This window comes from Mugil cephalus, chromosome 15, assembly GCF_022458985.1.
Source record: "Mugil cephalus isolate CIBA_MC_2020 chromosome 15, CIBA_Mcephalus_1.1, whole genome shotgun sequence".
NCBI classification, from domain to species: Eukaryota; Metazoa; Chordata; class Actinopteri; order Mugiliformes; family Mugilidae; genus Mugil; species Mugil cephalus.
In genome coordinates, this window is record NC_061784.1 from 11909936 (window position 1) to 11937598 (window position 27663).

Here is a 27663-nt window from a genome sequence, read left to right on the forward strand (position 1 = left end):
GTATTGAGCATTTGCGCAATAAATGGACACACCTCGGGGTTTCTCTAAATTTAGGGAACGGGGCCTGATAGAGATCTGTCTTAGGTGAACCATAACCACCACCTCCGCGCCCAGTCATAAACAGCGGATCCGTCGGTGCTACTTCAGAAAACAATAACACCGCAGAATGAGCTGAGCTATTGCCCATTTAGCTCATATGAGGGAGTTAACACATGCGACCTGAAATATTCAGGAGGCGGCACTCATGCGTTTGTCCTAGTTGCATCTAAAAAGGATCTGGCCATGCTCAGAGTCCTTTAACAGTTCTAATGCGCTGTTATTTTCATGCAGGGCTTCACTTTGTAGTTGCTTGACTGAGACGGGTTCTCTGTTAGGACAGAAAGTACACAGCCGGTTTTATTTGTTGGCAGACTTGTGCTGCTGGGTGCTTGACTGTGAACTTCGGCAGCGCCTCAGAATACTTGAGTGGAATAGTTCTCATGGGAAAGGGTTGGTAACTTAGCCTTAAATGCACCTCTTAAAAAAAAAAAAAAAAAAAAAAAAAAAAACACACAAAAGGAAATTAGCCTTTTTTTTGCAGTTGTTGAATCATGAATGATTGAGTTAGCATTAAATAAATAAATACATTTCTAACTGGAGTCAGACCACTGGGTTCTTTTCACTGATACCACACTTCCCGCGACATGATATATTGGATGCACTTTTTTTCATCAGGTCAGTCTTACATAAGCTTTTCCTTTTGTAAGTCTACTCACTCGTGTTTCCGAATCCCAGCCAGCCTTTTGAAAGCGGCTCATTCGCTCACGAGGTCTTCGGCGTCCTCCGCGGCGGCGGTAATAGGAAACTATAAAACGGCTGTGTGCGATGACGGGGTAATAACCGTAGATTTAAACTGTGGCGGACCGGGAGGCCTGTCCCAGCCGTGATGACTTATACAAATGCACGGCTATGAGCCAATAGACCGAGGTCAATAATTATTGTTTATTACCTTCATTACACGAAAACAGCAAGCGTTAATAAAATTGATCGCTCCGCATATGGGCTGAATGCAGTTGAGGAAATAGTCCCCAATTGTGAAGCCCTCCCGCTTTTGGTTTGGGATGAATGAACTCGACGACTTCCCAGCATAACATTCAAATTCAGCTGTTGACTGTGTGCCGTGAATAATTTCACACAGCTTGCTATATGATGGGAGACATGGGAGAGACACAGAGAGAGAGAGGGACAGAGGAGGTGAAGGGGACCGGCTACGACCACGATGACTCATTCCAATACAACTAATATCACGGCGATGGGAAAGGGGCGGCTGTACGCGCACAAAACACACTAATTCAAAGGCATTTCCAGAGTGGAGCAGTTGCCTGCAGTGTTGCTGTGGCTGGGCTGGGCTGGGACCAGACCCTTACAAATGGCTTGGAATGCTAATGGGCTCACAAATTGGTCAGGAAGAGCTAAATGAGAGCTAACTAGGCCTGGCTAATTATGGAGTAACCAAGTCCGCACCAACTGGGCTCAAAGGCCAGAAACACCAGCGAACTGACCGGCTGCAGACAGGAGGGCCGCTAATTAGCTTGTACCAGTACAGCCGTTTCAGTCCAAGTGGGTAAAGGGACAGCGAATAGATGGACAGCATCTCAGGCACATGTGTATTGCTTTCGTGTCATCCGTGAGAGAGTATTTTAACTTCAGCGTCTCATCTCAAAATTTCATTCGTAGCCACTGGGTATCTTTTTTAACCTGCACAGTAATTATTTGCATTAGACAAAAAAGCAGAACATTTTACAGCATGCATTTGACTTTGGACTTCCCTTACAGTCCAGGAGTGTAATCCCTTCTCTTTCAGGTTAATTTGTTCACATTTCCTTTACATAGTAGTTTTGACTCACAGGCAGCCCGCTCTTTGTCTTTGTGATAACACTGCCATCTTCTGGTGAGGTTTGACCTACATTCTGTAAAAAAAAAAGGGAAAGCCATACGCAGGACTGTACGGGCAGTTCATAACATTTGCACCACTGCTTAATCAAGCAGATAATGAGCAATAAGATTTGAGGCTGTCGGTGTGAGTGTTTCCGTCACAACCTGCGAGAGAACGGGGAGTGGGGGGAGGTTCAGTATAAATATTTATGCCCAGCAAACAGATCAATGGCTATTAAAAAGGTCAAGGGCAGATGATGATGGATGCTGCCTGTACGTATTGATATATTTTGACCGCAATAATGAATTACAAATGAACGCGCGCTTGCGCGCACACACATACACACACACACGCACACAGACACAGAGCAGACCAAATGATTGGGATTAATTCATTGATCATGCTTAATCTGTCATAATTAATTCCATAGGAACAACTGTGATGAGAGCAAGCCTCCATTAAACTAATAAATTATTCAACATGAGGAGGAGGTGGACCCAAGATAAATGAGCTTGGGAGAGTGGTGCAGCAGTCACAGGCTGAGGCTAATTACAATCTTTTCTTGGAAACTAGCGCAGGTTACTTACAGCAGCGCTCGTATGGAAATACGACATAACTGTAATTGGACGCCCGGGTTAACGTAACAGTTCACGAAAACACTTGGGCTTCGTTTCAGCTGACTTTAAATAAAGTTATCTAGAGACGGCGCGCCATCAAAAAAAAAAAACATCTGTTGACCTGAAAGATTGTGATGCAGGATGGAAACAAATGCCCTTGTGTTAACTGCCTCTGTGTTTATCCTTTAAACCAGGGGTCTTCAATGATTTTCAGGCCGAGGAGCCAAATACACATAATGTGTATTTATAGAAATTGAATTGTGGGGGAAAATTAAAAAATATATATATAAAAATATCTAATAAACCAAAGATTTTGCGACCCCTCTGCAGTGCCCCTGTCAGAGACCTATGCTTCAAACTATGTCTGCATATCTTCAGTTAAGTTTCTTTTGTGATCTTTAAATTAAACAGATCATGTAACAACACATTTGGGGCAAGAGTTTTCTTTTTGAAATGCAAAAGTCTGAACCTGAATAAAATAAAAACATGCAAGGACAGTCTTTGTGCCACATTTCTAAATCCTTTCAGACGCTCTGTTCAGTGTTGCACAACTCAGTCATCAGGAAAATTAACATATTGTGTTCGGGTCTGCACCTGTATCTTTCTGAAAAGCTTCAAGATCAGTCTTTCATAAAGCACATCATTCACATAAAGCTTGAACATTTAGAATATAATTTTGTGTGTGTGTGTGTGCGCCTTGATTGACTCGTGCTTTGTGGAATTGAAGATGCATTTATTTCATCCATAATAATGTCCACAAAGTATTTTATTTACCTTCCAACATAATTTATATGCAGGCACAGAGGAGGACACGTACAGTTCTGTTTTGATTCTTTCTACGCACTGGCCTTTTGACATTAAAAATCTCATTAACAAAGTCCTCTTTCCTGCTTTATACTGATGAAGTCCATGTCGATAATCAGACATTATCTCTTTACACTCCTAAATATTAGGAAATATTGGGTGAAGTCATATCCTGGGCATTGCAATACTTGCAACACCATCTATAGTTTTTTATGTTATTTTATTTTTCAACAGGTTGCTGGTTTCCCAACGTGACTCAGCCTCTTAAGGTACGAAAAAAAAAAGAGTAAAACATCAAAAAAAAGAAATGCACAACTGTTGTTGGGTATGTACAGTACAGTAACGCACTGGTATAAACAAACCATTGGCAGATGATCAACCCACACTCCTGCTCTCGACTTCCACGTTGTAATGATCGGAAATCTTTGCTGCATTTTTGTTCAGACTTCGACACGATCATCTGAGCCGACCTTTGCATATACCACGGTGGAAGAATTCTGTCAGCCAAGGTGAAGAGACTGAGTTAGAAGAAAGTCTCTCTGCAGAGCGGACAGGTGGACTTGTTGCTGGAGGTGAACCATTTATACTGTAGACACAAGACAAGACAATGGGGAAGAAAAAAAATTGAGACGGTTGGGCAAGGCTTTCTGATATAATGACTGGTTGAAGACTAAAATGTGCACTTAGTAAAATCTGATGATCACAAATCTCACCAAACAAGCCGAGTGGAATTTCTTTTTGCAGGTTCGGCAAGCCTTCTTGGGCAGGGAGTAGTTGGAGCCGTGGATAACGGAGAAGCAGATCATACAGTCCTCTATTCCCTCAAAACGCTTGTCCACGTTGTTCTTCCACAGAGCCAGGCCCTCCATTATGCTTCCGTTCTGTCAGCACAAACACGCATTACAATTTTGCTACTTATATAGATATATTCATTCTTTTTTTGCTGATCACTAAAATTTAAATATATTCTAAGCCCCCTTCGGCATTTATTGCTCAAGAACAGCTCGCTCACTGCATCGCATTTTTGCGATTCTACCTGATGTGTGAGGTAGGTGCTCAGCTGCAGCATCCAGTTCCTCCACTGCTGCACGGCGACGCCCACACGCCTCCCACTCTCTACAGCGATCGAGCCCAGAGGGTAGTTCTGCGGCAGCTGAATCACCAACTCAATGAAGATATCATCCACAGAATACGTAGCAATCACCTCCCGCGCTGCTGAGCGGGCCTTGACCTGAGGCGAGATAAAGACAAATGGTGCGCTGATGTCACTGCGGGGCTTTCAGTCAAACAATCAAGCACCTGCAACACAATCCAAGCGCCAGAATCCCACTTGATGAATTGAACGCTATATCCCTAAATGAGAGTTAATACATTTCAGTTGCAGAATCCGTTCGTACCGCGTCATTACACTGCAAATGTGAGGCAGGTGTTGCACCACAGGAGTTGCTCAACTTAAATGTTTTTTTATTAGCTTTTTGCCACGGGCGAAGATGAAAGTCAGCAAGTTGGGTCAAATTCTCTTAAATAACTTAAAGTGCAGAGGAGATGAATATATCAACTTCTTTTAGAAAAAAAAATACGAAGGCCTGACAGCTTGCACAAAAAAACGAGGGCTAAACTGTAGAAACTGTTCCGGAGATGCAGACATTAGACATTAAGACAAAAGAGTCAAGACATTAAACACTGTGGTGCTGTCAAAAAGAAGAACCCGTTTTAGCTATTCAGGGCAAGAACAAGTGAAACTTTGCAATTGTAGTCATCACTCTATTTCCATTTCTTCACTGCTATGCTGAATAAATGTGAAAGACTGCAACTTTTTAAAGTAAATCATTTCATGTAGGAATAAAGCCCTATTTGCACGGGATTAGTTCTACCTGGGGACCTCCAGTAAATTCTAAAAAATCACAGACGTGGTCTGTGATCTTAAAGTCGTCCATGTCCGTGATTTGTAAAGTACAAATTAAACTGCATTACTTACCATAAAAACTGACTGATGAAACTAATCCAGTGCGAATTGAGATTTTTAGGGGGTGACTTTTTACTTTTTGAAGGATGTGCTACAATTTGGACAGATGTCTGTGAACTATTCACCCGGATGAAATATTTCAATCAATTATTAATGTGTTTAAATACTGACAGGTCGTTGGTAGGTTCATAAATATGGTTTTTATTCTCCATAATAATAATTTGCAAGTAATTAAAACCATCTCTGACACGCAGTAGAGTGAGGTGGAGAGTAGCAGAGCCAAATCAACCGAACAGAGTTTGTTTATGCACGGACTTGGGAGTTAATATTAGAATCACATGACGTCCAGGTAAAACTAGTCCCGTGGGAAAAGGGCTTAAGACAACAGAGATTGGCAGGTTTATAAAATGAGTGGCTTACACACCACAACAGTTCAAACTTGAACTTACAGTCATGCTGTCAAACATCTGAGTGCTGGTGTGCACAGACGAGATCTCCTGGGCCGAGAGAACGGGGCTGACGTATTTGATGGTGAACTTCTCCACGGCCGCGCTCACTCTCTTCTCCTGGCTGTTCCACCACAGGCGCACCATGGCCGGCAGGTCCTGGACTGTGCTGTAGTACACGCTGCAGGCCAGGTGGGGGAGCTCCCACTCGAAGCCGTCACTCCCTGCAGGCGAGAAGCGCGGTCGGGGAAATTTAAGCTTGTTTACATTCCACGGTACAGGAATGGCGTAGGCGTGTGTTGTTTTGCTTACTGTCAACAGCCAGGCGTAGGCTTTCAGTAAAGAAGGTTTTGTTTTCCCTCGTCTCTGTCCCCTGGCTTGGGTAGATTGGGTTCTCAGGCATCAGTTTGAAGAGGTGGAGAAGGAGTTTGTTGAGCGAGCAACTTTTCTTAAGGTACTGGGCGTAATGGGCACGCAGCTAAAAATAAATCAGAACAGAGATCAATACTGTAACTTGACATTCCTCTTTACAACAAAGCCCATTGTAAACACAAAACACATGTTAAATATGTCTAAATATCTGATCCTGAGAGGTCAGGGCTGATTGTGACTTACGTGGGAGGGTGAGGATTTAAAAAAAGTGAGGAGCAGTTTCCAGGCCAGCAGGTATCCCATGATGCAGGAGTACTCCACACTGAGGGGCTGGACCACTGCAAACTCTCCCACTTGAACCGTGGCCAGGATGTTGTCGCACAGCTCTTCGCAGGTCGATATGAGGGCCATCAGAGACGCCGGAGGAGAACTGAGCACAAAATATTTAAGAAGCATTTAAAGACGTTACATTACAAACCGTGTCTTACATGATGGTACGGAAAGCCACCGGGGTGCTGACTCACAGACACGGTTCATCTCTGTCGTCATCAGACTTATTGTTGTCTCCTTCTCCATCGCACTTGGGTAAGTCGGGCATGACCCTGTAATGACAATCATCATTTTTAAACACTTTAATCGCAAGTGTTAATTTAAGAACTGCGACCGCAGTTAAATTTAAACAATGACAAAACGTCCCCGACAAGTCCGTACTTTTCCAACAAGTGGTAGACAGTGATCTGCAGAGGCCTGGCCTTGAAGAGCAGCAGAGGGCAGAAAGTGTTGAGGAGTGTCTGAAGGGGCTCGGGCAGGTTCGTCTTCTGGTCGGCAATGAACCGTGGTGGCAGGGAGTTGTTGTTCAGCTGCAGCACAGGCACATATGTCAGAGCCACGCCGACTGACTGCAGCACCGCCAGAGGGAACACCGGGTCGTCTGGTTCAGTGAAGGCTTCTGCATCAAGGCAAAGAGAAGGACTAATGAAACAAGGCACACATAACAAGTTTTAAGTAATATTTTGAGCTGTTGTTCAAAAAAAAGATGCATTTTATGTTTAACTGGAGCGCTGAAGTATCAGCGAGAAGTTGCACTTTTAGCAGAACAAGGATCAGTCTCCCCGGCGCAGTGGAAAGAGCTGCAGCAACACTTCTCCAGAAGTATTTAACCTCTGGTCAGTCCCAGACCGCGTGGATAAATGTGCCAGTGGGTTTTATCTGGACAGAACGAGCAACAGGGATCTGCTCTAAATTTCATTTGGCAGAGGCTTCTGGGCGAGAGGTAAACTCCATAAACAACCCTATAGCGTATCGTTTGGCTTTCTACCAAGAACCCAATCGAAAACATATTGATCATATTCCTAAGAGTGGGGCGTGCGCACACAGACAGCTCAAAAACATTTTACTTCCGACTGCGATTGCAGCTGGTGTGAGCAAATAACAATTATAGAGCCTCTTAAATGTATTTGCGTCCCCTCAGAACTGGCTACATTTCAATCAAAAGAGCAGCTTTTCTGAACGTAGAAAAGAAGGTGTTATTTTTGAGCATTTATTCATTCTATAAAATAAGTAAACATGACATATCTGTGCATCTCCGCATACCTAGTATTACAAGTTCATTTCAAGGCCAAGTTCCATCTGTGTCCAAAAAATGCAATGAGGTGATGAGTCACTTTCTTTGGTTTAAAATAAATAAATAAAATCAAGGATTCGTCTCAGTTTGATCTTCACAACACATGTTTGTGGAAGTGTATGATGGCACGGACAAAAGAGTTTTTTTGGGGAAGCTCAGACAGGTTGTTTGTTGTTGTTGATCGCGCTGGAAAAGGTTACAAAACCATCTCAAAAGAGTTTGGATTTCACAAATCCACAGTCGGACTGATTGCGATCAAAAGGAGGTTTAAGGCGACTGCTTCCCTCCACAGGAGTGGTCGACCAACAAAGACCCGTCTGTGGTCTGTCTGTGACCAGGAAAGTCATCCTGATCACAAAAGACCCCTCTCACCCCCTCCACCACTGCTGTCAGATGCTGCCATCAGGAGAACGTTATAAGGTTCCACTGAACATCTTTAAAAAAAAACTTTCATCCCCTCTGTAATAACTAGTCCGAACAAGCAGAAATAGACACATGCTGCTGTTAACAACCCTACTTTTTGTAGAAGACTGTCTGATTCTATGTATTTTTTTCTGTTTTATAATGTTGCCCTTTAAACATTTCTATGAGCCTGTCAAAGATTTTAGTCACTCGGGACAAACAATAAAAGTCTAATCTGATCACTCCAAAAGCAACAATCAGAGAGGTCCCAAAGGAATCCAGCAGCTAAAGGCTTCTCTCACATCGGTTAATGCTCATATTTACGAGTCCACCATCAGGAGAACACTGAACAACCACGGCGTGACAAGGACAAAGACACTGCTGTCTGCAGTTTGCTAAACATCACGTGGACCAGAAGCCAGAAGATTCAGGAGAATATTTTGTCAACAGGTGAGTCCAGTCTAATTGTTCGGTTTAAATGAGAAGTGTCGTGTCTGGAGTCTTAACAACATGACATCAAAGCATCAAAACTTCATCCTGTCTGTGAATCACAGGGCTGGTGATGTCTTGTGATGTAATGTGTGGGCCTGTTTTGCTGCATTCGTAGGTATGTTTTAGTCAGGGTATACACAGGAATCTTAAAGTTAATTTCAATACCTTTTAAATACCTTTTTCCAAGACCTTCTCAATATTGTTAAATACCTCTAACACCTTTAACTTAACAGTTTTAGTTTATGATGAAGACTATAGACCACTATCGTACAACAAAGGATGTAATGATTACCAGTTTCATCATAAACCACAGTAGAATTCATGATTAATAATACCATTTCATTTTTCTATTATCATTAAAACCATGTCTGATTATCATCACTTCATTATTTGTTTTTTCAAATTTTGAGCACATTTTAACAATACCATGTTTATATCATTACTTCTCTACATAAACAGAATTCAAATAGGCTGGGAGAATAAATCGAAGGCAAAGTTTGAACACATGTTTAGAGTAAACATAACAGTTGCATAAAATCAAAACTAGTTTACAATACACGCATCGTTGCTGTGCCACCTAGAGTCACCCTGATGTAGGTTAAGAGGAGGAGACTCGCTGAGGTCTTAGCTGTCCGTTGCTTTTTCAATGTTTTTGGACTCAAATGCAAAATTTACCTCAAAAATACCTTCAAATTTTAAGATGCTCGTAACGTTAGTAAGACTTTTTAATACTTTTTAAGGATCTCAACTTCCCCAAAATTCATTATCAACTTTTAACACTTTTCAAGACTCCGTGGATAACCTGTTAGTGCTTTGACTCGTTCCTCATAGCCTGTCATCATAACTTCTTGAAAGTAAACCCACACACCTGTGATACTGATGGGCAGGGGCAGCAGCAGGTTGAAGATGCCCTCTACGAAGAAATCCGCCCATTCGTTAGTCAGTTCCGATGGCAGCTTCTCGAGCACATCAGAGGAAGGTGACGCGAAGAACTGATTCAGCTTCACTATCAACGTAGCATTCTCACACACAAACAACTGCACCCACGGGTTCCAGAGACTCCTCACATTCTCACTGGTGGTCTGAGTTTGGAAACAAACAAACAAAGGTTGGGAGAAAAGGCAACGGTGAATCATCAATAAATACTTTATTTGTATAATAATAAAAAAAAAATGAATTTTTAACACCGTCTTTGTGTATGCATAAGCTACATCTCACCTCCAACCAGGCTAACATAGAGCAGAGCAGGAAGTCCCACTGCGTCGCTCCAAGAAGTGTTGGAGAATAAGCCACCAGCCACGAGAGGAAACGCATCATTTCCACAGTCAGGTTCAACTGTTCTGTAGTTGCTGTAGATAAGTCACTGAAATACAAAGAGTTGGCAAAAGCAATTCTAACATTATAAAAAATACATATACATATAAACTGTGAACACATTATAATAAAACTGATTAAATTACCTGCTGAAGAGGAACCAGTCCTCCTTGCTGTTCCTCCACTCCATCACAGTGGCCAGGATCGCCTGCACAACCTCTTCCTCCACTTCAGTGTTGGCTTTTAGACAACACATCAGCACTGCCAGACACCCATACACATCTGCAACACACAGCCAAAAACGATTACCTGCCTATTTAAGTCCGTGTATGCATTTGTGTGCGTTACATTTTTATGTTTATTCTCACCGTTGTTCTCCTGCCAGTTGACTAATCCAGCAGTGGCCAGCGCGACGAGCGCCTCTCTGTCTTCTCTTTTCATGGTCGGGCAGAGCACCTGGAGCGTGCTCAGTTTGCTCGGAGACACTGGGAACAAACTGATGAAACGAACGCAAACTGTTTTCAGTACACAACAGAGGGGAAAGAGAGACCACTCAGTGAAATACTTTTAATGTGAGACCTGAGCCGAGACGAGTCTGACCTGTCTGCGCTTCCGTAAAGCTTCCTCACAGCTGCACTTTTACTGGCTGCCAGGTTGTTGGTGCTGATGTAGTTTTCCAGAATCAGAGACCACAGGCCTCCATCTGTCACCGACCTAAAATAACAAAACAGTGATTAAGTGGATGTCAATTATCACCCAGAAAAAGAAACATGCTAATACAAAATGAATCTATTCATTTATGTACATATATATTTTTAGTGATCCACTATGTGTTTTCTGATTGCCAGATGTAATATCATGATACAATTATATAATTACATTGCTCTCCACAGAATTTATTACATGATCCTATTGCATTTACTCTACAGCTAAGTATATTGATCTGTCAGGAATGGATGACTGAACCTCACCTTGAGTAGAGTGTTTCCAGCAGGACTTTCATGGGAGCCTGACTGTGGAGTCCTTCTGACAGCCCCCAGTCAGTCAGCAGGTTGTGATAAGCAGACACTACTGCAGGGCTGTAATTCAGCTCCTTACACCACTGCAGCGCATACAGCAGTTCTGAAACTGCATAACAAAGACAAAAAATGCAGATGCAAACATATTACGGCACAGACGTGCCACACTGACATCAAAGAATTGCGTGGCAATAGCAACGAGGCGGACTTGATGTTGTCTCATTTCCCCTGTGTCTAGTTGCACTTGAAAACACCGTTAAGGCTACGGGCAGCTAGCACATAGTGTCTGTAACCTACTTGAAAGGAAACAACTCCTCAAACCAGCAGGTAGCAGTTGTGTGTATTCAAAAGTGGAAACCAGAAGAGCGATCGTTAACTACCTAGATACACAGAGCTGGTCTCTCTCGAATCGTGTTGATCACTTAGTGTAGATGGTATTTATTCCAGATGATCAAGTCATGGTGAAAATATTTGTTTTTGAATGTTTAGTTTAGATTTAGATGTGAGACAGTTACACGTGGCTAAATGTGTGCCTATTCAAATGAAAAATGAATCGCGATGCCCTCTTTAAACAGCAGAGGGCGTAATCGAATGAAAAATGCCAATATTTTCTAAAAACAAAAAAAAAAAGTCCTTCCTTAAAATCCCAAACTAGGAACACATGCAAGCTTTAGTGTGTTTATTTAAAGAGATTTGTTTAAGTGTGTAATTCATTTACCTATTTTTGATGGTAATCATCTTTAAACAATATACATAATATAACGGCATAATAACAAATCTAAAAACATAAAAAGTGATGTACCTGTATATTTAAGGTTTGACAGGGCTGAAGGGCACTCTGCCTCCTTTTGGTCACATGGTCTGAATGCTGCGATCTGGGCCACCCTCCCCAAGAGGGCACAGGCACACAGGTGAGCTGGTAGCTTGTTTGACATCTTAAACTTCCAAATGTCTATGGAGGATTTTTCAATAACTCCTCTGTGACGACTGGACAGTAAGGGGTTTTTAATCCACTAAAGGAAAACAAAAAAAAAATGCATACATCGTTTGGTGTACAGAATTTAAATAAAGTCATTTAAAGTCATTTAGAAGCACTGCATGGCAGTGTTTGAATTTTCCATTAGTGAAGATGATACACGGGCTCACTGACCTGAGGTGGTAAGGCCTGCCTCATTTTTGTCCATTCTGTCTGACTTGGCGTCAAGAGGGAAAAGAACTGGCTGAGGATGGGGAAGGTTGGATCACAGACCGAGATGATGGTCTCCACGAGGTTTTGTACAGCCACAACGAGAACCTGTAAACTAAAACATAAAACAAGTAACAGTCAACATTATACGGAGGGTGTAATGGCATTACAAATATAAAAAGAAAAAACTGTCAGAGGAACACGTTTGTTTACCCTTTAATATCCAGGGAGACAGTGAGTAGCTGCTTCGCCACCCAAACAGCAGCGCTGTGCAGGAAACCACCTTCCAGGATCTCATCTTTACTGCACTGGACCAACGACTGGACTCCAGCGACACACACCTTCTTCAGCTTATCTAAAAGGGAGTCTTTGAAAGCGAGAGCAACAGGCTGGTTATTTTTATTATCTGATAATTATATGTTTTGTTTTTCCCCCGTCTGTGTGTGTGACAGCTCACCAGACAGGTGAGTGTGCGCTTGATCCTGGGCAGTGAGCTGGAAGACGGTGAGCAGGAGCTCCTCGGCGGAGAGCAGCAGGAGACAGTCTTGCACAGAGGAGAAGAAAGTGGAGGCCACATCGCAGATGAAGGAGATGAGTGGCTCCATGTTGCCTGCATCTGACAAACCCTTTGCCTCTGAGAGAGTTGCGTGGAGCTTCTCTAAGATCTTCTCCATGTACACCTCCCCTATCAGAGACTCTGAGCAAGGAAGGCATAATAACATAGTGATTTTAAAGTTTTTGGGAAAGGAAATCCACACGTTTTTTAATTGCTGGTTTGTGCTCACCATTGTTGTGGTTCTGAGACAGGACCAGGCTGATAAGCTTCCAGCTGTGGCTGCTTGTAGAAGAGGTGGGACCGTGAGAACCGCTCCCCACCACGCACAGTTCCTCAGTCAAGGCCAGGAGTCGCTCACCCAGGACTGAACCTTTGAGCCAATCACGACAGCTCTTGAGAGTCTCGGAGTCTGTACACGCCTGATAGGACAGATAGCAGAGCAGAAGAATTATAACCCCGTAGATTTGATGTACAGGTGCAGGTAACAAACACTGATAAAAGTCAGCGTAAACTCTATGACACTTACCCTCTGTATAATTTGGAGGATGATTCCCCACTGCAAACCCATCTAGAAAGCAGAGAGACGGGCGTGAGTGCCAGAAAACAGTAACATTTGAGTTGAACTTGCAACAAAATGAGGCATCGTAAGGATATTGACGAGGGAACCGGCGTTACCGTGGTGATGTGGTTGAGAATGCGGGTGGTCTCCTGTCGGCTGCAGCAGTAGAGTGAGCTGAAGACCATTTCGACCAGGTGTTCGGTGTCTCTGCGCTCCTTCTCAGCCAGCCACATCACCACCCACTCCAACAGGAACTGCATTGCTGGATTCTTCATGATCGCCTCATCTCTCTCCTGATTGTCCTTTATTTTCTCATCCACTTCAACCAACGTCTGAGATAAACACAGTTTGGAGACAAAAACATAGAACATAAGAGAATTTCAAGACCCTTTTCAAGATTGAAATGGCCATTAATTAAAAACTACAATTAATAATTTAATTTTTACTGAACTCGTTGCTCTAAATTGTACATATAGTATTTTTTTTTTGTCCATCTGCAAAGACAATCTGTGGGGCATACAAAAACGATTCACATTAAATATACTTCACTGCAGTTGTAAAATCTAACTTACAGTGAAGACTCTGGTTGTGTGGAAAGACCGCAGGAGGAGGGAGAGGAAAACCAGATGTCTCTCTGACTTCTTCTCATTCACATGCACCAGGCACAGCTGCGCCAGCTGACACACGACATCTTCAAAATGCTGCGTCTGCAGGGACCCGAACGCCTTCTCGTTCACGAGCTCTGACACAGCCTGCACAGCACCGTCTCCCTCAACTCCAGGTTTCTCATCGTCTTCTGGCTTAGAGGAACACATTCTGACAGATTTCTTCTTCTGGACGAGCTTTTTGTTTACTCTCTCAGGATAACGCATCACCTGGAGAAATACAAGAGAAAATAAATTTGTTTTATCTGTTGGACTTGTCCACTTTATGACATGAACTGCTCTGACAAGCATATTGATCTGCTTCATCCGTAGCAACAAAAAAAAATAAAGTAAAAAAGCAAAAAGGAAATTTCCTTTGGGAATCTGAGGAGGATTCTCCAAAAGTTAACTCACCTGCAGTAAAGTGGCTACTCCTTCCAAAGCCTGCGGATCTGCATCCTCGTTGTCGACATGACGAACACAAAGAAGACCAAGGTCTTCCCAGAAGTCTGCTAGAAGTCTTTGGAAGACATCCTTGCCATCATTTGCCTCACAATCATTGTGTAAGCCTGCCCTCCTCTCCCAGGAAATGAGCGTTTCAGTGACCAAAAGGAAGAGTGGACCATTTTGAAGGGATGGATTTCTAAGGGACTTTTCTAATAGCGGAAGGAGCTAAAAAGAAACAAACAAGAACAAGAATGTAAGAAAGACCTGGACTTTAATACGTCTGACATGGAAATCACGCATGTCTGTGTGATCTCACCTGTTGTGAAATAAGCATGGTCCTTATCTTTCCTTGGTCGTGCTCTTCTTCTGTACTGTGCAGCATGCAGTACCTCAAGCACTCGACGAAAGATTTCACTATAACGGCACTCTCTGACGGGCTTGTCACTGCACGCTCACTGGAGAGACTGAGACACAAGAATCATCAGAGTGTTTCATAACAGGAGGAGAAAGTGTCAAATTTGTTCTCAACATAACAAATATTCTGGTCCACTGTCACAGAACAGAATCATTTTTATAAATTATAAACAAATTAAACTATTAGATTTCTAAGACTAAAATTGTATGTAATAATTTATTTTTCCTATGATTCTAATATAATACATGGTTACTGACACAGTAGTTAAATCATCACCCAGCCAAGAACACACACAAACAAATTACCCTTGTATGAATGTGTTGAAGAAAGTGGTGTAGAAGTCCAGGTTCGGCTCAGTGACCTGTTGGGGCAGTTTGCTGAGGAGGGGCATTAGGTTGGGGTGGAGCGCTTTGGCCAAGCCTTTACCACCCTCTTTTAACAGAGCCCAAAGTTTAGGTAAGAAGCCTTTCTTAGCATTTACGTGTGTCCAACAATCCTGAAAGAAGAAAACTCCAGGTTAGATTGAACCCGACTATATTTATTTGCAAAAAATAAAAAAAAAAATCAACATATTCTGTGTCTAACATCTCCTTGTTCTACTTGTTAACTCTGCCGTAATAATGTAGAAAGTAGGCAACATTACAGGCAATATAAAGGCGTCACTGTTTATGCGAGGTCACCTTTCCAACACAAACTTACAGGGATCGTAGATACGACGTGTAGAACAGCTTCCCACACAGGAGGCAGCACAACGGGATCCGTGTCATCAATACTGAGGAGAACAGCTGGACAGAGTCGCGCCGTTTCGGCTTGGACCAGTCCTGGAGTGAACTCACACAGAGCGCACACCATCTCAAAAAATGCCCCTCTCACCTGTGGAGCAACACATTGCAGGAATTACCGAAAGAAATCCACAGCCACGCATCTAGTAGAACAGATATAAATTCTCAAGCTTCCCCTGCAACGCTTTTCAAATCAAGTTCTGTAATTTAGCAAGAATAACGTCTGATAATGTTCACGGTGTCAGTACCTGTGGTGTCTTGTGCTTGCTGTACTTCCAGAACTTCCCAGAGTTAACGAGATGTGCAAGTCTTTCCTCCAGGGCCTCCCGATCATTCTGGGTCAGCAGGGAGAGCAGTCTCTTCACGCCCAACAGAGAACTGGTCAGCATTCGCACATATTTGGCTTCTCTCTCCTCCGCTGTCACGCTCCTAAAGAACAGGGGAAAATTCATCAAAGACTCGTCGTATTATCACTGTGTGACACACACACACACACAGAGGGAAGCTTTGGTGAGTTTAACTTACTGCGGGTCGCTCAGTGTTTCCGCTGTTTCTTTTAATAAAATATCTTGGAATACCTGCAACATAAAAAAAAAAAAAGTTAAAAGTAAAAAAAAAAATAAGCTAAAAGGATTACAACAAAAATCCCCATGGCCACACCGTGTTATCTACTCACATTAAGAATCTCATCCTTGCAGAAGCTGAGAGCCTCGGGCTGTTTGGCAGGTGAGAAGGCAGCCTGGAAGGCCTGGCACGCAGCAGAGGCTGCAGGTGTGTAGGTGTCACACTGAGACAGAATCCAGTGGCCCATCAAGCTCTTCAGAAAGGGGGCCAAGCTGCGGCGCACTTTTAGCACCAGCTGCTCAAAGGCCTGCTGGGTCGCCTCCCTGATGCGGCGATCGTGGTCCTGACAGAGATTACGGTGAGACAAAAGTCACCTGACCTGGACAGACTCCAAAAAACGTGCACTCGTATATATCTTAAAATCTCACAAGTGATGATTTCAAGTTTTGTGCCCATAGAAACTAATCTTCAGATACAAATGAGTCACACATAAATTAGAGTTGCAAAAGTATGTGAACCAGTTTTCAGTATCAGTATTGAAACTGACTTGAGCGGCAATAACAGCAACTGCTGCTCAATCGTCTGCAGCGACCTGTAGGAATCTTAGCTCATTTTCCTGAATGAATACAAAAGTATATATTTTTCTTCATTTGTTCAGGGTGAATGTGAAAATCTGGTCATGTTATGAATCCAAGCTATACTGAAATGTGAGAGGAAAACCTGTCGGGCAGCATTATAAGTAACATCCTAATTTTAGTGTAGTTTTACTTTCAGTTCTTTCTTTTACAAATAACAATAACTAAGCATATATTCAAACAAGTGTTATTTAGTTTGATTTGATTTTATAAAATCTGTGATTGTAAAACTGTTGCCAATGTGTCCATTATTGATAAAAGAGGCACCATTAATAGCAAATTAAAATGATAGAAGAATATACTCACCACAGATATCTTGCAGTAAATCCTTGGCCAGTATGGTAACACCCCTTTGACGTCTTCAGCATCCCGTTCCTGACACATGGACCCAAAGTCCTGAACAGCCTGTGAATATCACACAATATCAACAAACACACCAACATATCACTAGTGTTTTACTTTAGAAGTTGGCGCCCTTCTTCACATCCATTGCCGTTCAGTTTGCCTCAGACTAAGTTCAACTCACTTTCAGTCTGGTAACAACATCCCTCTTAGACAGTTTCCTGAGCACCAGGCGGAAATCGGCATCTACCAGGTTGTCTATGTCCTCCGCGCCGTGGACCGCTGGAACATAACTCAGCTCCGAGGAGAGGGTCGAGCCGAAGCCCACGAACCCGGGAATGACACCACCCTCCCTGGCCAGCACCTCAGCAGCTCGGCCACTGCTGGACGGCTAGTTTCAAGGAACACAGGCGTAGTTATATGAAAATGCAACAAAAGTCGTATCTGCCAGCCGAGACAAACAGAGCCACGCTTACATAAAGCTGAAGTTTACATTAGCTTGGGCTCGTGTTCTGTGCTAGCGACGTTAGCTACTTAAAAACTGTACGCTGTTTAACTTCGTAAAAACTTACCCGAACATTTCCTTTTGTCCGTTGTTTGTTCTTACCCCCCATGGGTACCTATTATGCTATTATAAACTATATTTCTTCTAGTCACGCAGTAGTCACCAGTGCTGACGGCATTAAACACACGGAGCGAAATCACTTCCGGAGGTGGAGACTTCCGGTCAACACCTTTAAAAATAAAGTGTATTCGTCACAAACTGTGACGAAGATCCAGAAGACTAATGGTTTCACTATTTTCATAGGTCCTAGTTATTCCTGCATATTGTCTACTATTATTTTTATATTATTGAAGATACAAATAAAGCTACTTAATAAAAAAAATATATATTTTATTATAGAAGTCGTAAATGTCAATACTTGACATATGAACATCTGACGTTTTCTTATTTTATTTTTTTCATGAATCTCAGATGTTCCTACTTCCGGAACGGGTTTCTTCTTCCTGTCCGTCTGAAGTAAACCACAAACTCATTGATTCCCCTCTTAAACACTGCAAACAATGCAGCTGTGGAAATCATGATTTTAAGGACAAAGTTCATTTTGGCCGTGGGATGTTGCAAATCCAGAGCTCTTTTAGTGTGCTCTATATATTTTCCATATATTTTATTACTACAGATGTACAAAATGAAAATTTAATGTGACACGAAAGTAGCTTTTTGAGAATTTTCTTTGTGTTAAAATTAAAAAAAGACAACCGATTTAAAGTCACCACACTAATATAAAGAAAAAACACAACTGATTTAGTTCTGATTTAGATCTCTTTAGTCTTTAAAAACATTGTTTTTACCTCCGAGAAACCCTTTGACCTGGTTTTCAGAGAAAAATGAATTAAGCTCAGAGATCTGTGCAAAATTGAATTTGGCACAGTAGAAATTCAGCTGTAAGCATTCATGTAGCCATTTCCAACTTAAGGCCTCGTGATATGCAAACAAACCACAAGAACTCAGAAAACAAGAAGTAGAGGAATATTGTGTAAAACCCATAAAAAATGTAATAGTTAATTTCTCACAAAGTGGAGCAACATATGTACATATAAAAGAAGAAACTGAGCACAGGAAGCAAATTGATTTAAAAATGTTTTAATATACACCCCTATTACACGATCAAAAACACTGTTGCATTACATTTCTACGACAGATTTAGATAATATATTACCTCTTTCAACATCAATTTTGTATTTTTTTTTTACAATCATAGCTTCTGCTACGGAGGTCAGGTGTGTCTAAAGCTGGATGAAAGAACTGGCAGTTCAAATAACTGTCATACAAGGTGTGCACAGGCGGATGTAATGACTTTACATCTGTAAGTTCCTGTACCAAAGTGGTTGTGAATTATTTTCCTTGAAACACATCAGTAGCTCGTGTGATTGTTAATTCTTAATGAAATACTCACTTTTCAGACTAAAGATTTAAAACTCAGAATGTATTTAGCAGAGATCCTTTTCCTTCACCAACAAAACAAAAAAGTCAAAAACAAAGACAAACTGTGCGGTGTGCATTTTATTCACAGGTCACAGTAACGTCAAGATTCAATGTAGAACTGAATTCTCCAGTAAATATTGTTCCTATCGATGTGAATCTTAAGTGACAGGACTCACCTTGGAATCTTCAGAAAGTGTTGGTAAAAGTACCAACACCAAAAAAAAAAGTGTATTATATATATCTGTATGTGAAACAAGCACATATTTAAATTGTCTGGGCCCGACTATGACTTAAAAATGTGTGTAAACTAACTATTTGAAACAAAGCCAGACAGATGGCTCCAACAGTTTGCACAGCAAAATTCAGACACTGTGGAAAAACTGTTCCCTCCCAATGTCACTGCATCATCAAAGGTCCCTCCCCAAATAATCTCTTCAGACTGCAGTGCAACATATGTCTATGCTTCTTACATAACATAAACCTTTCACAGATTTGAAATAAACTAAATTTGTTTCTGAAATCACGAGGAAGAAAGACTTTTATCGACAATCTGTAATCAATCAGGCTACTGCCACCTTAAAAGATTTACTAATAAACACGAATGAATGAATTACTTTACAGTTTCAGACTTGTGATAAAGATCTATATAGATTTGTTTTTGTAATTTTGATCACAAACAACTTGGTCCTTCATACTTCTAACCTCTATGAATCTATAAAGGTGACTCACTTCACTGAAACCGAGTTTAATTACAATAAACTCTACAAATCTAAGGAAAATCTGACCATATTTACTTGTTTTCAATATTTGACTGAAATTAGTACTTTCCATCTTCATTGTTTTCCATCCCAACACATATCCCATTGCTACAAAATATTGGATAAGACAGCATACTTGTATATGTCCTCCTCAGTTGCATCCATATATTTGGAAGAAAAAAAAACAAAACGAAACAGAAAAGATCAGAGAGAAATAATGTCAAATTTCTTCTGCTCTTAAGTCAAGCATCACTGTGTTCATCCCACGATTAGTGAGTTTTGAACTCAACCATTCAAATAAAAAAAATAAAAAAAATGGGTTCAGTCAATCAACAAGTTGACAAAACAAAGAATATAATTAAATGACAGGAATGTGTCCTAAGCAAAATTCAATGTATTTTCAAAAACTTTTTTTTTTTTTTTTTTTTAATTTGAATGAGTTGACCCAGCTGCTCCCAGTTACAAACTGACAAATGCTGGCAAAATGGGACTAAAGATTGTGTAGCTTTAGTGTTTACTTTGCAATATTTCAATTTTTCATTTTGGGACTTAAACGTGTCAATTTTAACAAAAGATAATGTATTCTCAATGAAATGATGCCTTTCATTTTGTTTTCAGTTTGCAGTAAGTGCTCAGACCTCAAGTGTGCTAGTGCGACTCCACCACTGACACCCTGCTTTGAATAGATTACCCCCGAATATATCACCCCATCTCTTCACAAAGCAACACCACTTCCAGCAGAATCCTTAAATTAAGCAGAAGGTACAGCCGGGCTGTCCCGTTTCCTGCTGAGGTAACCCCTAAAACCCCGAGTCCACAAGTCAAGGCCCCTGGTCACAATCATCCGAGCTGGATGTCACCTCCTGGTGGAAGCAGAGTTTGGCAGGGCACTGTGGTGTAGTGGGGGTCCAGTTTGGGAACGAAGCCTTTGAAGTTCCTCGAGGCCTCGGTCCCGAACACATCTAGCACCTGTCGGTTCATCAGAGCAAACCTGGGAGAAAAAAGTATGTGTTAGTTTGACTAAATCTCAAACGAGACTCGAGACGACTGACGGGTTTCACAGCAAGAAATCATACCTGCCCTTAGTTAAACGCAGCAGGAACTTCCAGTACGAAGGCCTGAGGTTCTGCACTTCCATCACAGCCTGTGTAAACACACATTATAGTCATTCTTGGCTAAAAATAAATATGTGCTAAGTATATTTATGAGCGCGGGCATGCACTGACGGCACAGGTGTTACTTACAGCTTGGAAACAGATAGCAGTGGAGATGGCGTATATGATGGTGTCTGCATGGGGAAAGTAAGGGAAGTGGCCGGACTCGATGCCCTTGAAGTACATGGTCTACGGAGAGATATTGAACGTGCTGTTAATCATAAACCTAACAGTAAAGATACGCTTCATATAAAATGTCACGAACTACTAACGTGGAAGCCACTCTTTAGTTATAGCTCTAGTATAAAACAAACCACACTGGTTTATTAGTGGCCGGCTGCATATATGTAAACACACAGTAAGCACATCGCTGCAGCGCATGTAAATTATCTTCTCTGTTTGCATATAACGATTAAGCAAACGTGTGAGATACTGATATAAGTTGTTTTTTTGTGAGGGTGGGAGTCGGTCAAGAGTCGCTTTGTTGGGAGTCATTCATGCTAGGGTACGACAATCAAAATGTTTGGGTGAACTTTACGAGGGGACAGAAAAATAACAAACACATAGTGTCATTTGAGTGCGGCTGAGCTGAATTTATTTACTACAAAATGGCTCTGAATAGTTGATTTTCCCATTGCATGCAGAAATTTCGGTTAGAACACGCCTCCATAATAAAAAACTACTGCACTCAAAGTTATTAACGGACTCCTGTAATAAACCAAAGAGTGTGACCCTTATTTCTTACCACTAGATATACATTTATAGCCGTCGGTTAAGTCACTATATTGTCAACTGAGAACTGAAAACTTAAACTGTGACTAAGTCTACACTTACAAATTTGGATTATTACCCATCATTCATCAAAGTATATTAATTGTTGTTGTCATAGATTACTGGAAAAAGAAGGAGCAGCCACAGCGAGCTTTTAGATGAAGAGATGCAGGAAACTCGGGGGATGAACAAAGTATTTTCTATCTGTCAATCAATCTAACAGGCTCCATTTCCTACTGAATGAACTCCTTTTACTGAGTCCTTCTGTTCATAGTCGTATGACTATAAATAAGTTGCTCAAAGAATGCTGGAAATAGCAGTTTGTTTTGCTGCCAACAGATTTTCTGAATTATAATAAACACACATTTCCTTTGGCTACCACCAAATAATCCCAAAATGAAGTATAACCTTTGCATTAGTCCACTTTGCTTTCTTTATATTTTCTTGACATTTTCTCCTTAAGCAGCGATACATTATTTGAGTTTATCTGTATCTCTATTATTTAGAGATCTATAGAGTTTCATTTACCTCCACCAGCTTAGAGAAGAGATACATGGATATTGTTGTGCTTTTGTAGAAGAACATTGAGATACCAGCCAGGAAGCCTTGAGAGACCGGAGAGAGGGGAGAAGAGACAGTTGTCAAACAGTGTAAATCAGCTGCAACATGACAAAATCCCCAGGAGGACGCCCCTGCAGGGACATTATTCGACAGTTTACACAGTCCTGTCATTACCAGCTATCAGGGCGTGGAGTTCATCGTCGATGTTACGCAGCCAGCGCAACAAACAGCTTGTTCCCTGAGTGAAAGATGAAACACAATGTAAGTTTGTTTCTGAAACTTTTTGCCAAACAAAAATACTAAGAATTCAATAAAAATTGAAACAATACATAAAAAAAAGGGGACATCAAGTATCGTACCTTATAGATACTGACGAAAGAGCCGAGAAAGGCCCCGAGCTGGAAGTTCTCTTTGTTGTAGAAGAGGGAGGGGAGCCGCGAGGGTTTAGAGAACATCTGCCTGAAGGCCGAGGGCACTTTAAGACAACACTGAATGAGATAGCCGACACTGAACATCCTCACAAAGCCCTGTAGTAAAAAAACAAAACAAAAAAAAAGAGAAAAGTCTGATTCCTTACAATAATTCTGGTATTATAACACAACACATCATCGTCAAATGAAGGAGATCACAAGAAGTGTCATCATGCTTAGGATGAGACTTACTTTTACACAATAGGAAATGCAGTTGTCTTGATAGTGTTTACAACATCTGTGTCTTGGACCCTTTTTGCATCTGGATTATTAGAAAAAAAATAAATAAAAATAGTTAAAGCCACAACTCAACACGGACGCACGTGTGTCTGTGTTCTGGTGTGTTTTTTCTCTCACATTGATTCCAGCAGTTCCCTGACGTACGCTAGCAGAGTTTTCCTCCTAGAGACAGGCCTTTCTGCTGATGCCTGTGAATCCTCAGTCTCTATAGCAGCTGTCCTCTCAGGGGGGCTCGTGCCGGCATGGTCTGCTATGGCAGAGTGACTCGGAATCTCTTCTTTCCCAATAATGAACCTGTGGCAGGAAATGTACATCACCTCTTTGAGCTCTTTTATCGTCAAACGGTCTAAATCGGAGGCATCGGGAAGGAGAGGAACAACTTACTTTAATGCAGAGAATGCGAAACCTTTGAGGCCATCTTTACTCCTGCAGTAGAGAACGTTTAACTGGAATGTTAATCATTTACAATTTTTTTTATATCAGGTAATATGCCACAATTTGTGTCCACTGCTCTGATCTGACCTGAAGAAGAACATATAGAGTGATGCAGTTGTGCAGAACAAGAGAACCTGATGGGAAGCAGAGAAATGGGAAAAAACACTAATTTCACAGCCATGATTCGGTGCAGGGAGCAAGTCGTTAACTCAAATACCTATATCTGTATTTACCACTCTGATCTTACCTCGCCATGTCTGATGGGTTTTACGATGCCTCGTGTCACGGCCATGCGGAACAAAGTCTCAGTGGCCTGAGAACAAGATAAAGCTGTTAAATATTGCATCCTTTTACATTTAATGCATAATATTCACGTTAATAGAGCAGCTCTTACAAGATTTGCCATGTATATCGTTAGCAGGCCTCTCCTAGTGGAGATGTAAAACAAGCAAGTGTTATACTTCTGCAATGTGTTCAACATGTATGAAGAAAGTTAACATGTAACAGGTAACATGTATGAATGTTACCTGCTCTTGCGCTCCAGGAGGATGGCAATATAGGAGGCAGGCAGGGCTGAGCCAAACCCAACAGACCAGGAATAGAAGCCTCCCAAAAGTTTCCTAAAGTTAGATACACACTGCATTATTTCCATTTCTGTGTTTTTAACCTGGAAAATGGTGAAATCAAGCATAATGTACAGAACATTTAAAAACAGATCTTTTTTTCTTTCGTTCCTTATTTAAAAAGAAAATATCTATGTACTTAAAATGTCTGTATCTGGGCAGTGTTTCATATTAAAGGTACCCAGTAGGGCTGCACGATTCTGGAAAAAATGGGGGAAACGATTGTTTTGCTTAGAATTGAGATCGCGATTCTTTGGCACTATTTCTTTTACAAATTTTTTATTGCACTGATGAACTTTAACAAAACAAAACAAAAAAACATATCAAACATTGAGATTTCCTTAGAATGTAGAGCACACGTTTGAACAATAGGCTTGTTAGCTTGTTAGCCATCCATTTAACTCTCTTTACCGCTGACTTCTCTCTACTTCTCTCCCTCACTGTTTCCACACACTCAACTGCAGGCAGGCTTCCTCCATTGACGGAATCAACGTGTTGTAAAGACGCTTTACCATAGGTCAAGGGAGGAGTCAGCAGCAGTGCTGCCTTTAGGGGCGCTTGAAAAAATCCGGAAAAAGGGGGGGCATTTGTTTGTGATGCTGCTCGTGAAGTAAAACGCTTAAGAATCGTTGTGTTTCAAAATGAGATCACATGCATGTGTGATTTGAGATTGCGATTTTTTTATCGTGCAGCCCTAGTGCCCAGTGTGTCTTTATTATCTCTAGTTGCAATATACTGCACATTCTGTGTGATTATGAATCTATACATCAATGTAGTGAAGAAAATTTAAAAAATAAATCTACTTCGCATGTTATACAAGGCACTAAATGCACTCAATTTGATAGACTTCAGTAAAACAAAGAAATTTGAGGTGAGTCAGTGTCAACAGAAATTTAATTAGGACTGTTTGTCCAGGAGAAAACCACCCAGAGCACCTTTAATCGACTGGGAAAACTAAGCAAAAACAGTAAAAAAATAAAATAAAATTTTGATACCATCTAACCACCAGCACGGAAAGATAGCTTAGGATATAGATCAGCACGAATTCCCCTTTTTCATGTTGCTGCAATAGCTTTCCAATTTCACTGGATGACATTGTCTACGTTTATACACCCACTGGCTTTATTATAATAATGAAATAAAAGGCAAATTCTAATACAAATGTAACCACCTCAGACAGAACAGACTGAACTGACTGTAACTAATAAGTAATCCATCTAATAGTAAGATATTAGTGTCTAATAACAGCATTAAAGCTTAATCTGATTATTTATCTCTTTCACCAGAACAATACATTATTTCTGTGCATGTCTGAGCCATGTCAGGTCATATAACAAGTCACATGGGGAACAGGAACCACGGCAGTGGCAAAACAAAGAGTGCCATTAAAAACATGGCCGTCGGTCATCTTGTTCTACTGAACAAATTCACCCTTGTCAATCAAAACATATTCTTCTTCTGTTACGTTTCAGATCTGATGCTCCGAAGAAAATCAGTTTGCACATGTGAAAAAGGGTACACTTTGAAAGGGGTGTAAGAAATTTTGTTCATTCATTTGTCGGACTTACTAACCTGAGGATGCAGAAGAAAACAATGTAGAGACCTCCATTAGTAGTGAGGAAAGAGGTAGACCACAGGATCTCAGGGAGAAACCTTTTTAAATAGTAATCCTTCTTCCTTCTTCTCAGGATTGCTGCTATCTGTAATGCAAAGTTAAATGGGACAATTGTATGACAGTGCTGCAAAGGCAATGCATTGTGACAGCCGGGAGACATTTTGAAAAGTTGTGAAACTGATTTAAACTTTACCCTTTAAGTCCTGAGAAATGTGCATAGGCCACACAAATGTCTGGTTAACCAGCCCAACATTTAGTAACCAGAACTAGTATGCACAAGTTATCAGAATGTGTTTAAAGTCAAGTCAAAGTCAACTTTATTGTCAAGTCTGACATGTGCAACACATGACTGAAGCTTCCTTCCTCTAAGGCATAAGGTGCAGCAACTTAAACATAAATGTGCAAATGTAAGCTTTAAAAATAAAAAATAAAATAAGACATATGTACATAGAAATTCTAAAAAACATAGAATACAATAACGCTAAAAACTTTAAGGCTAAAGTAGATTAGCCGGAGAAGTATGTGTGCCATTGCGTCTATTTAAAGGGACAAAAATCGCATGCAACGTCTCTGCTCCGTCTTTCGTTTTCCCATTAGCTGAACCTGGTCCCTGAGTGTAACACTAGCGACAGGACAGCACAGGACATCTCAACAGACGCCTCCACTGAACTGGTTAGCCTAACTTGGTTAGCTGGCTAACTTTAGCTGGCCCCGGAGTTGACCGTATCCAGCAGGTCAACCGTCTTACCAGGTACAGAGGGGCGTATATTTTGAAGGACACCTCCAGGGCACTCCTGGTCACATCCGCGGCAGACTGCACACACGACGGGCTCCAAGTGTGACCGATCTCGTAGCAGTTGTGCGGCAATTTGCTGAGCGCAGCCATGTCTGCACAGACTGAACAAGCAGCAGGGGAACGGCGGCGCGCCTCGGTGCGCGTCCACTGCACTGAAAATGAGGCGCGGCCCCGAGAAAAAGCGGATAGGGCGGTGCACGCGCACGTCGCTGTGAGGGAGGGTGGGTGATAGATATAATCATAATAATAATAACAATAATAATAATAATAATAATAATAATAAACCATATATATACTCACAGGCATTGTAGAGTATTATGGTCTGGGGGAAAAACAATCTCCTCAACCTGTCTGTGGAGCAGAACAGAGACAGAGTTCATCTGTCCAGAGCTGGTCACAAAAATGTACCCCCTCCCCCCCCCCTTTATCTGGTAAGAAGAGCTGGTCCAGAGTCACAGCTGAAGACTGAGATTAACAGCTGAGGGCCGACTGCTAATCAAGTCTGGTAAGTTACAGCCACACTTTCCCTCATCACAACATTTTGTCTTTAATGTGTCCCAGAGAAATAATGCCTCTCTCTACACACTTGAACGGCAGGTCCTGAAGGCGAGTGAGCTGTTACCATGGTTACTCATTTAGGAGTAATGTGCAAATAACGCAGCACCTGTTTCCTCATGAATCTGGTTTAAAATCTCATAATCCGCGTTCACAGCGGCCCAGCATCACACACTTATTTTGGTAGTTATTTTTACAACAATGTTGTTCTGATCAAGTGAATTGATAAGAAAATAAGGACTTGACAATAGTTTGTCCTGTTGGCTTGGATTGTGTTGTATTGACACATGTTTCTATTATATTTACAACAACATTTTAGTCAGTGGGCTAGGATCAGGTGGTTTACAGTCAGAATGTCAGGGTCACTAAAGAGTGTCTCTGACTTCTTGAAGTTTCAAGGCTTTCAAAGTTTCAAAGTTATTTTTTAAGTGTAATTGAGATTTTGGGTGTATTTCCTGTATATTTACTTTATGGCAGAATAGGGTGCTGATATAAAACAAGCCATGAACTATGCAATGTCTGATATCATCTAGTATAATATCATCAGATCTGAGTATGATGATTGAGTAACAAACCTATAGGGAGTTCGGCAATACA

The 27663-nt window shown here is 41.4% G+C and overlaps 2 protein-coding genes across 2 annotated transcripts; both read right to left on the minus strand.

Moving 5' to 3' along the window:
- Nucleotides 1-3248: 3248 nt before the first annotated feature.
- On the minus strand, nt 3249-17806 carry ltn1 (listerin E3 ubiquitin protein ligase 1). Its single transcript, XM_047607513.1, has 32 exons — nt 17674-17806; nt 17286-17492; nt 17066-17164; nt 16237-16467; nt 16086-16138; nt 15809-15989; nt 15478-15651; nt 15084-15274; nt 14680-14827; nt 14331-14588; nt 13845-14147; nt 13389-13604; nt 13240-13281; nt 12943-13132; nt 12615-12854; nt 12371-12524; nt 12122-12272; nt 11774-11984; nt 10924-11080; nt 10553-10666; nt 10321-10448; nt 10099-10234; nt 9857-10001; nt 9507-9720; nt 6832-7069; nt 6645-6722; nt 6364-6550; nt 6061-6226; nt 5752-5972; nt 4373-4567; nt 4050-4217; nt 3249-3922 (listed from the first exon to the last, which is right to left on the minus strand). The coding sequence occupies exons 1-32, from the start codon at nt 17713-17715 to the stop codon at nt 3860-3862; spliced, it is 5301 nt and encodes a 1766-aa protein (XP_047463469.1). The 5' UTR covers nt 17716-17806; the 3' UTR covers nt 3249-3859.
- Nucleotides 17807-18730: 924 nt separating this feature from the next.
- Nucleotides 18731-26912, minus strand: tmem135 (transmembrane protein 135). Its single transcript, XM_047606106.1, has 16 exons — nt 26812-26912; nt 26464-26720; nt 25673-25800; nt 24005-24097; nt 23872-23905; nt 23725-23790; nt 23565-23611; nt 23427-23468; nt 23160-23336; nt 22995-23064; nt 22692-22859; nt 22507-22570; nt 22300-22376; nt 21091-21189; nt 20923-20990; nt 18731-20837 (listed from the first exon to the last, which is right to left on the minus strand). The coding sequence occupies exons 2-16, from the start codon at nt 26599-26601 to the stop codon at nt 20687-20689; spliced, it is 1422 nt and encodes a 473-aa protein (XP_047462062.1). The 5' UTR covers nt 26602-26720; nt 26812-26912; the 3' UTR covers nt 18731-20686.
- Between the last annotated feature and the right edge of the window lie 751 nt (nt 26913-27663).

Coding starts and splice junctions, on each gene's coding strand:
- ltn1 (XM_047607513.1), bottom strand. CDS start 17,715: ATGGGGGGTAAGAACAAACAACGGACAAAAGGAAATGTTCGG. Junction 10,667..10,923: donor CTGGAAACACTCTACTCAAG/GTGAGGTTCAGT, acceptor TTGTTATTTTAG/GTCGGTGACAGATGGAGGCC. Junction 6,723..6,831: donor GTCTACCACTTGTTGGAAAA/GTACGGACTTGT, acceptor TTGTCATTACAG/GGTCATGCCCGACTTACCCA.
- tmem135 (XM_047606106.1), bottom strand. CDS start 26,601: ATGGCTGCGCTCAGCAAATTGCCGCACAACTGCTACGAGATCGGTCAC. Junction 25,801..26,463: donor TATACGCCCCTCTGTACCTG/GTAAGACGGTTG, acceptor TTTGCATTACAG/ATAGCAGCAATCCTGAGAAG. Junction 23,065..23,159: donor AGGGAACTGCTGGAATCAAT/GTGAGAGAAAAA, acceptor CTAATAATCCAG/ATGCAAAAAGGGTCCAAGAC.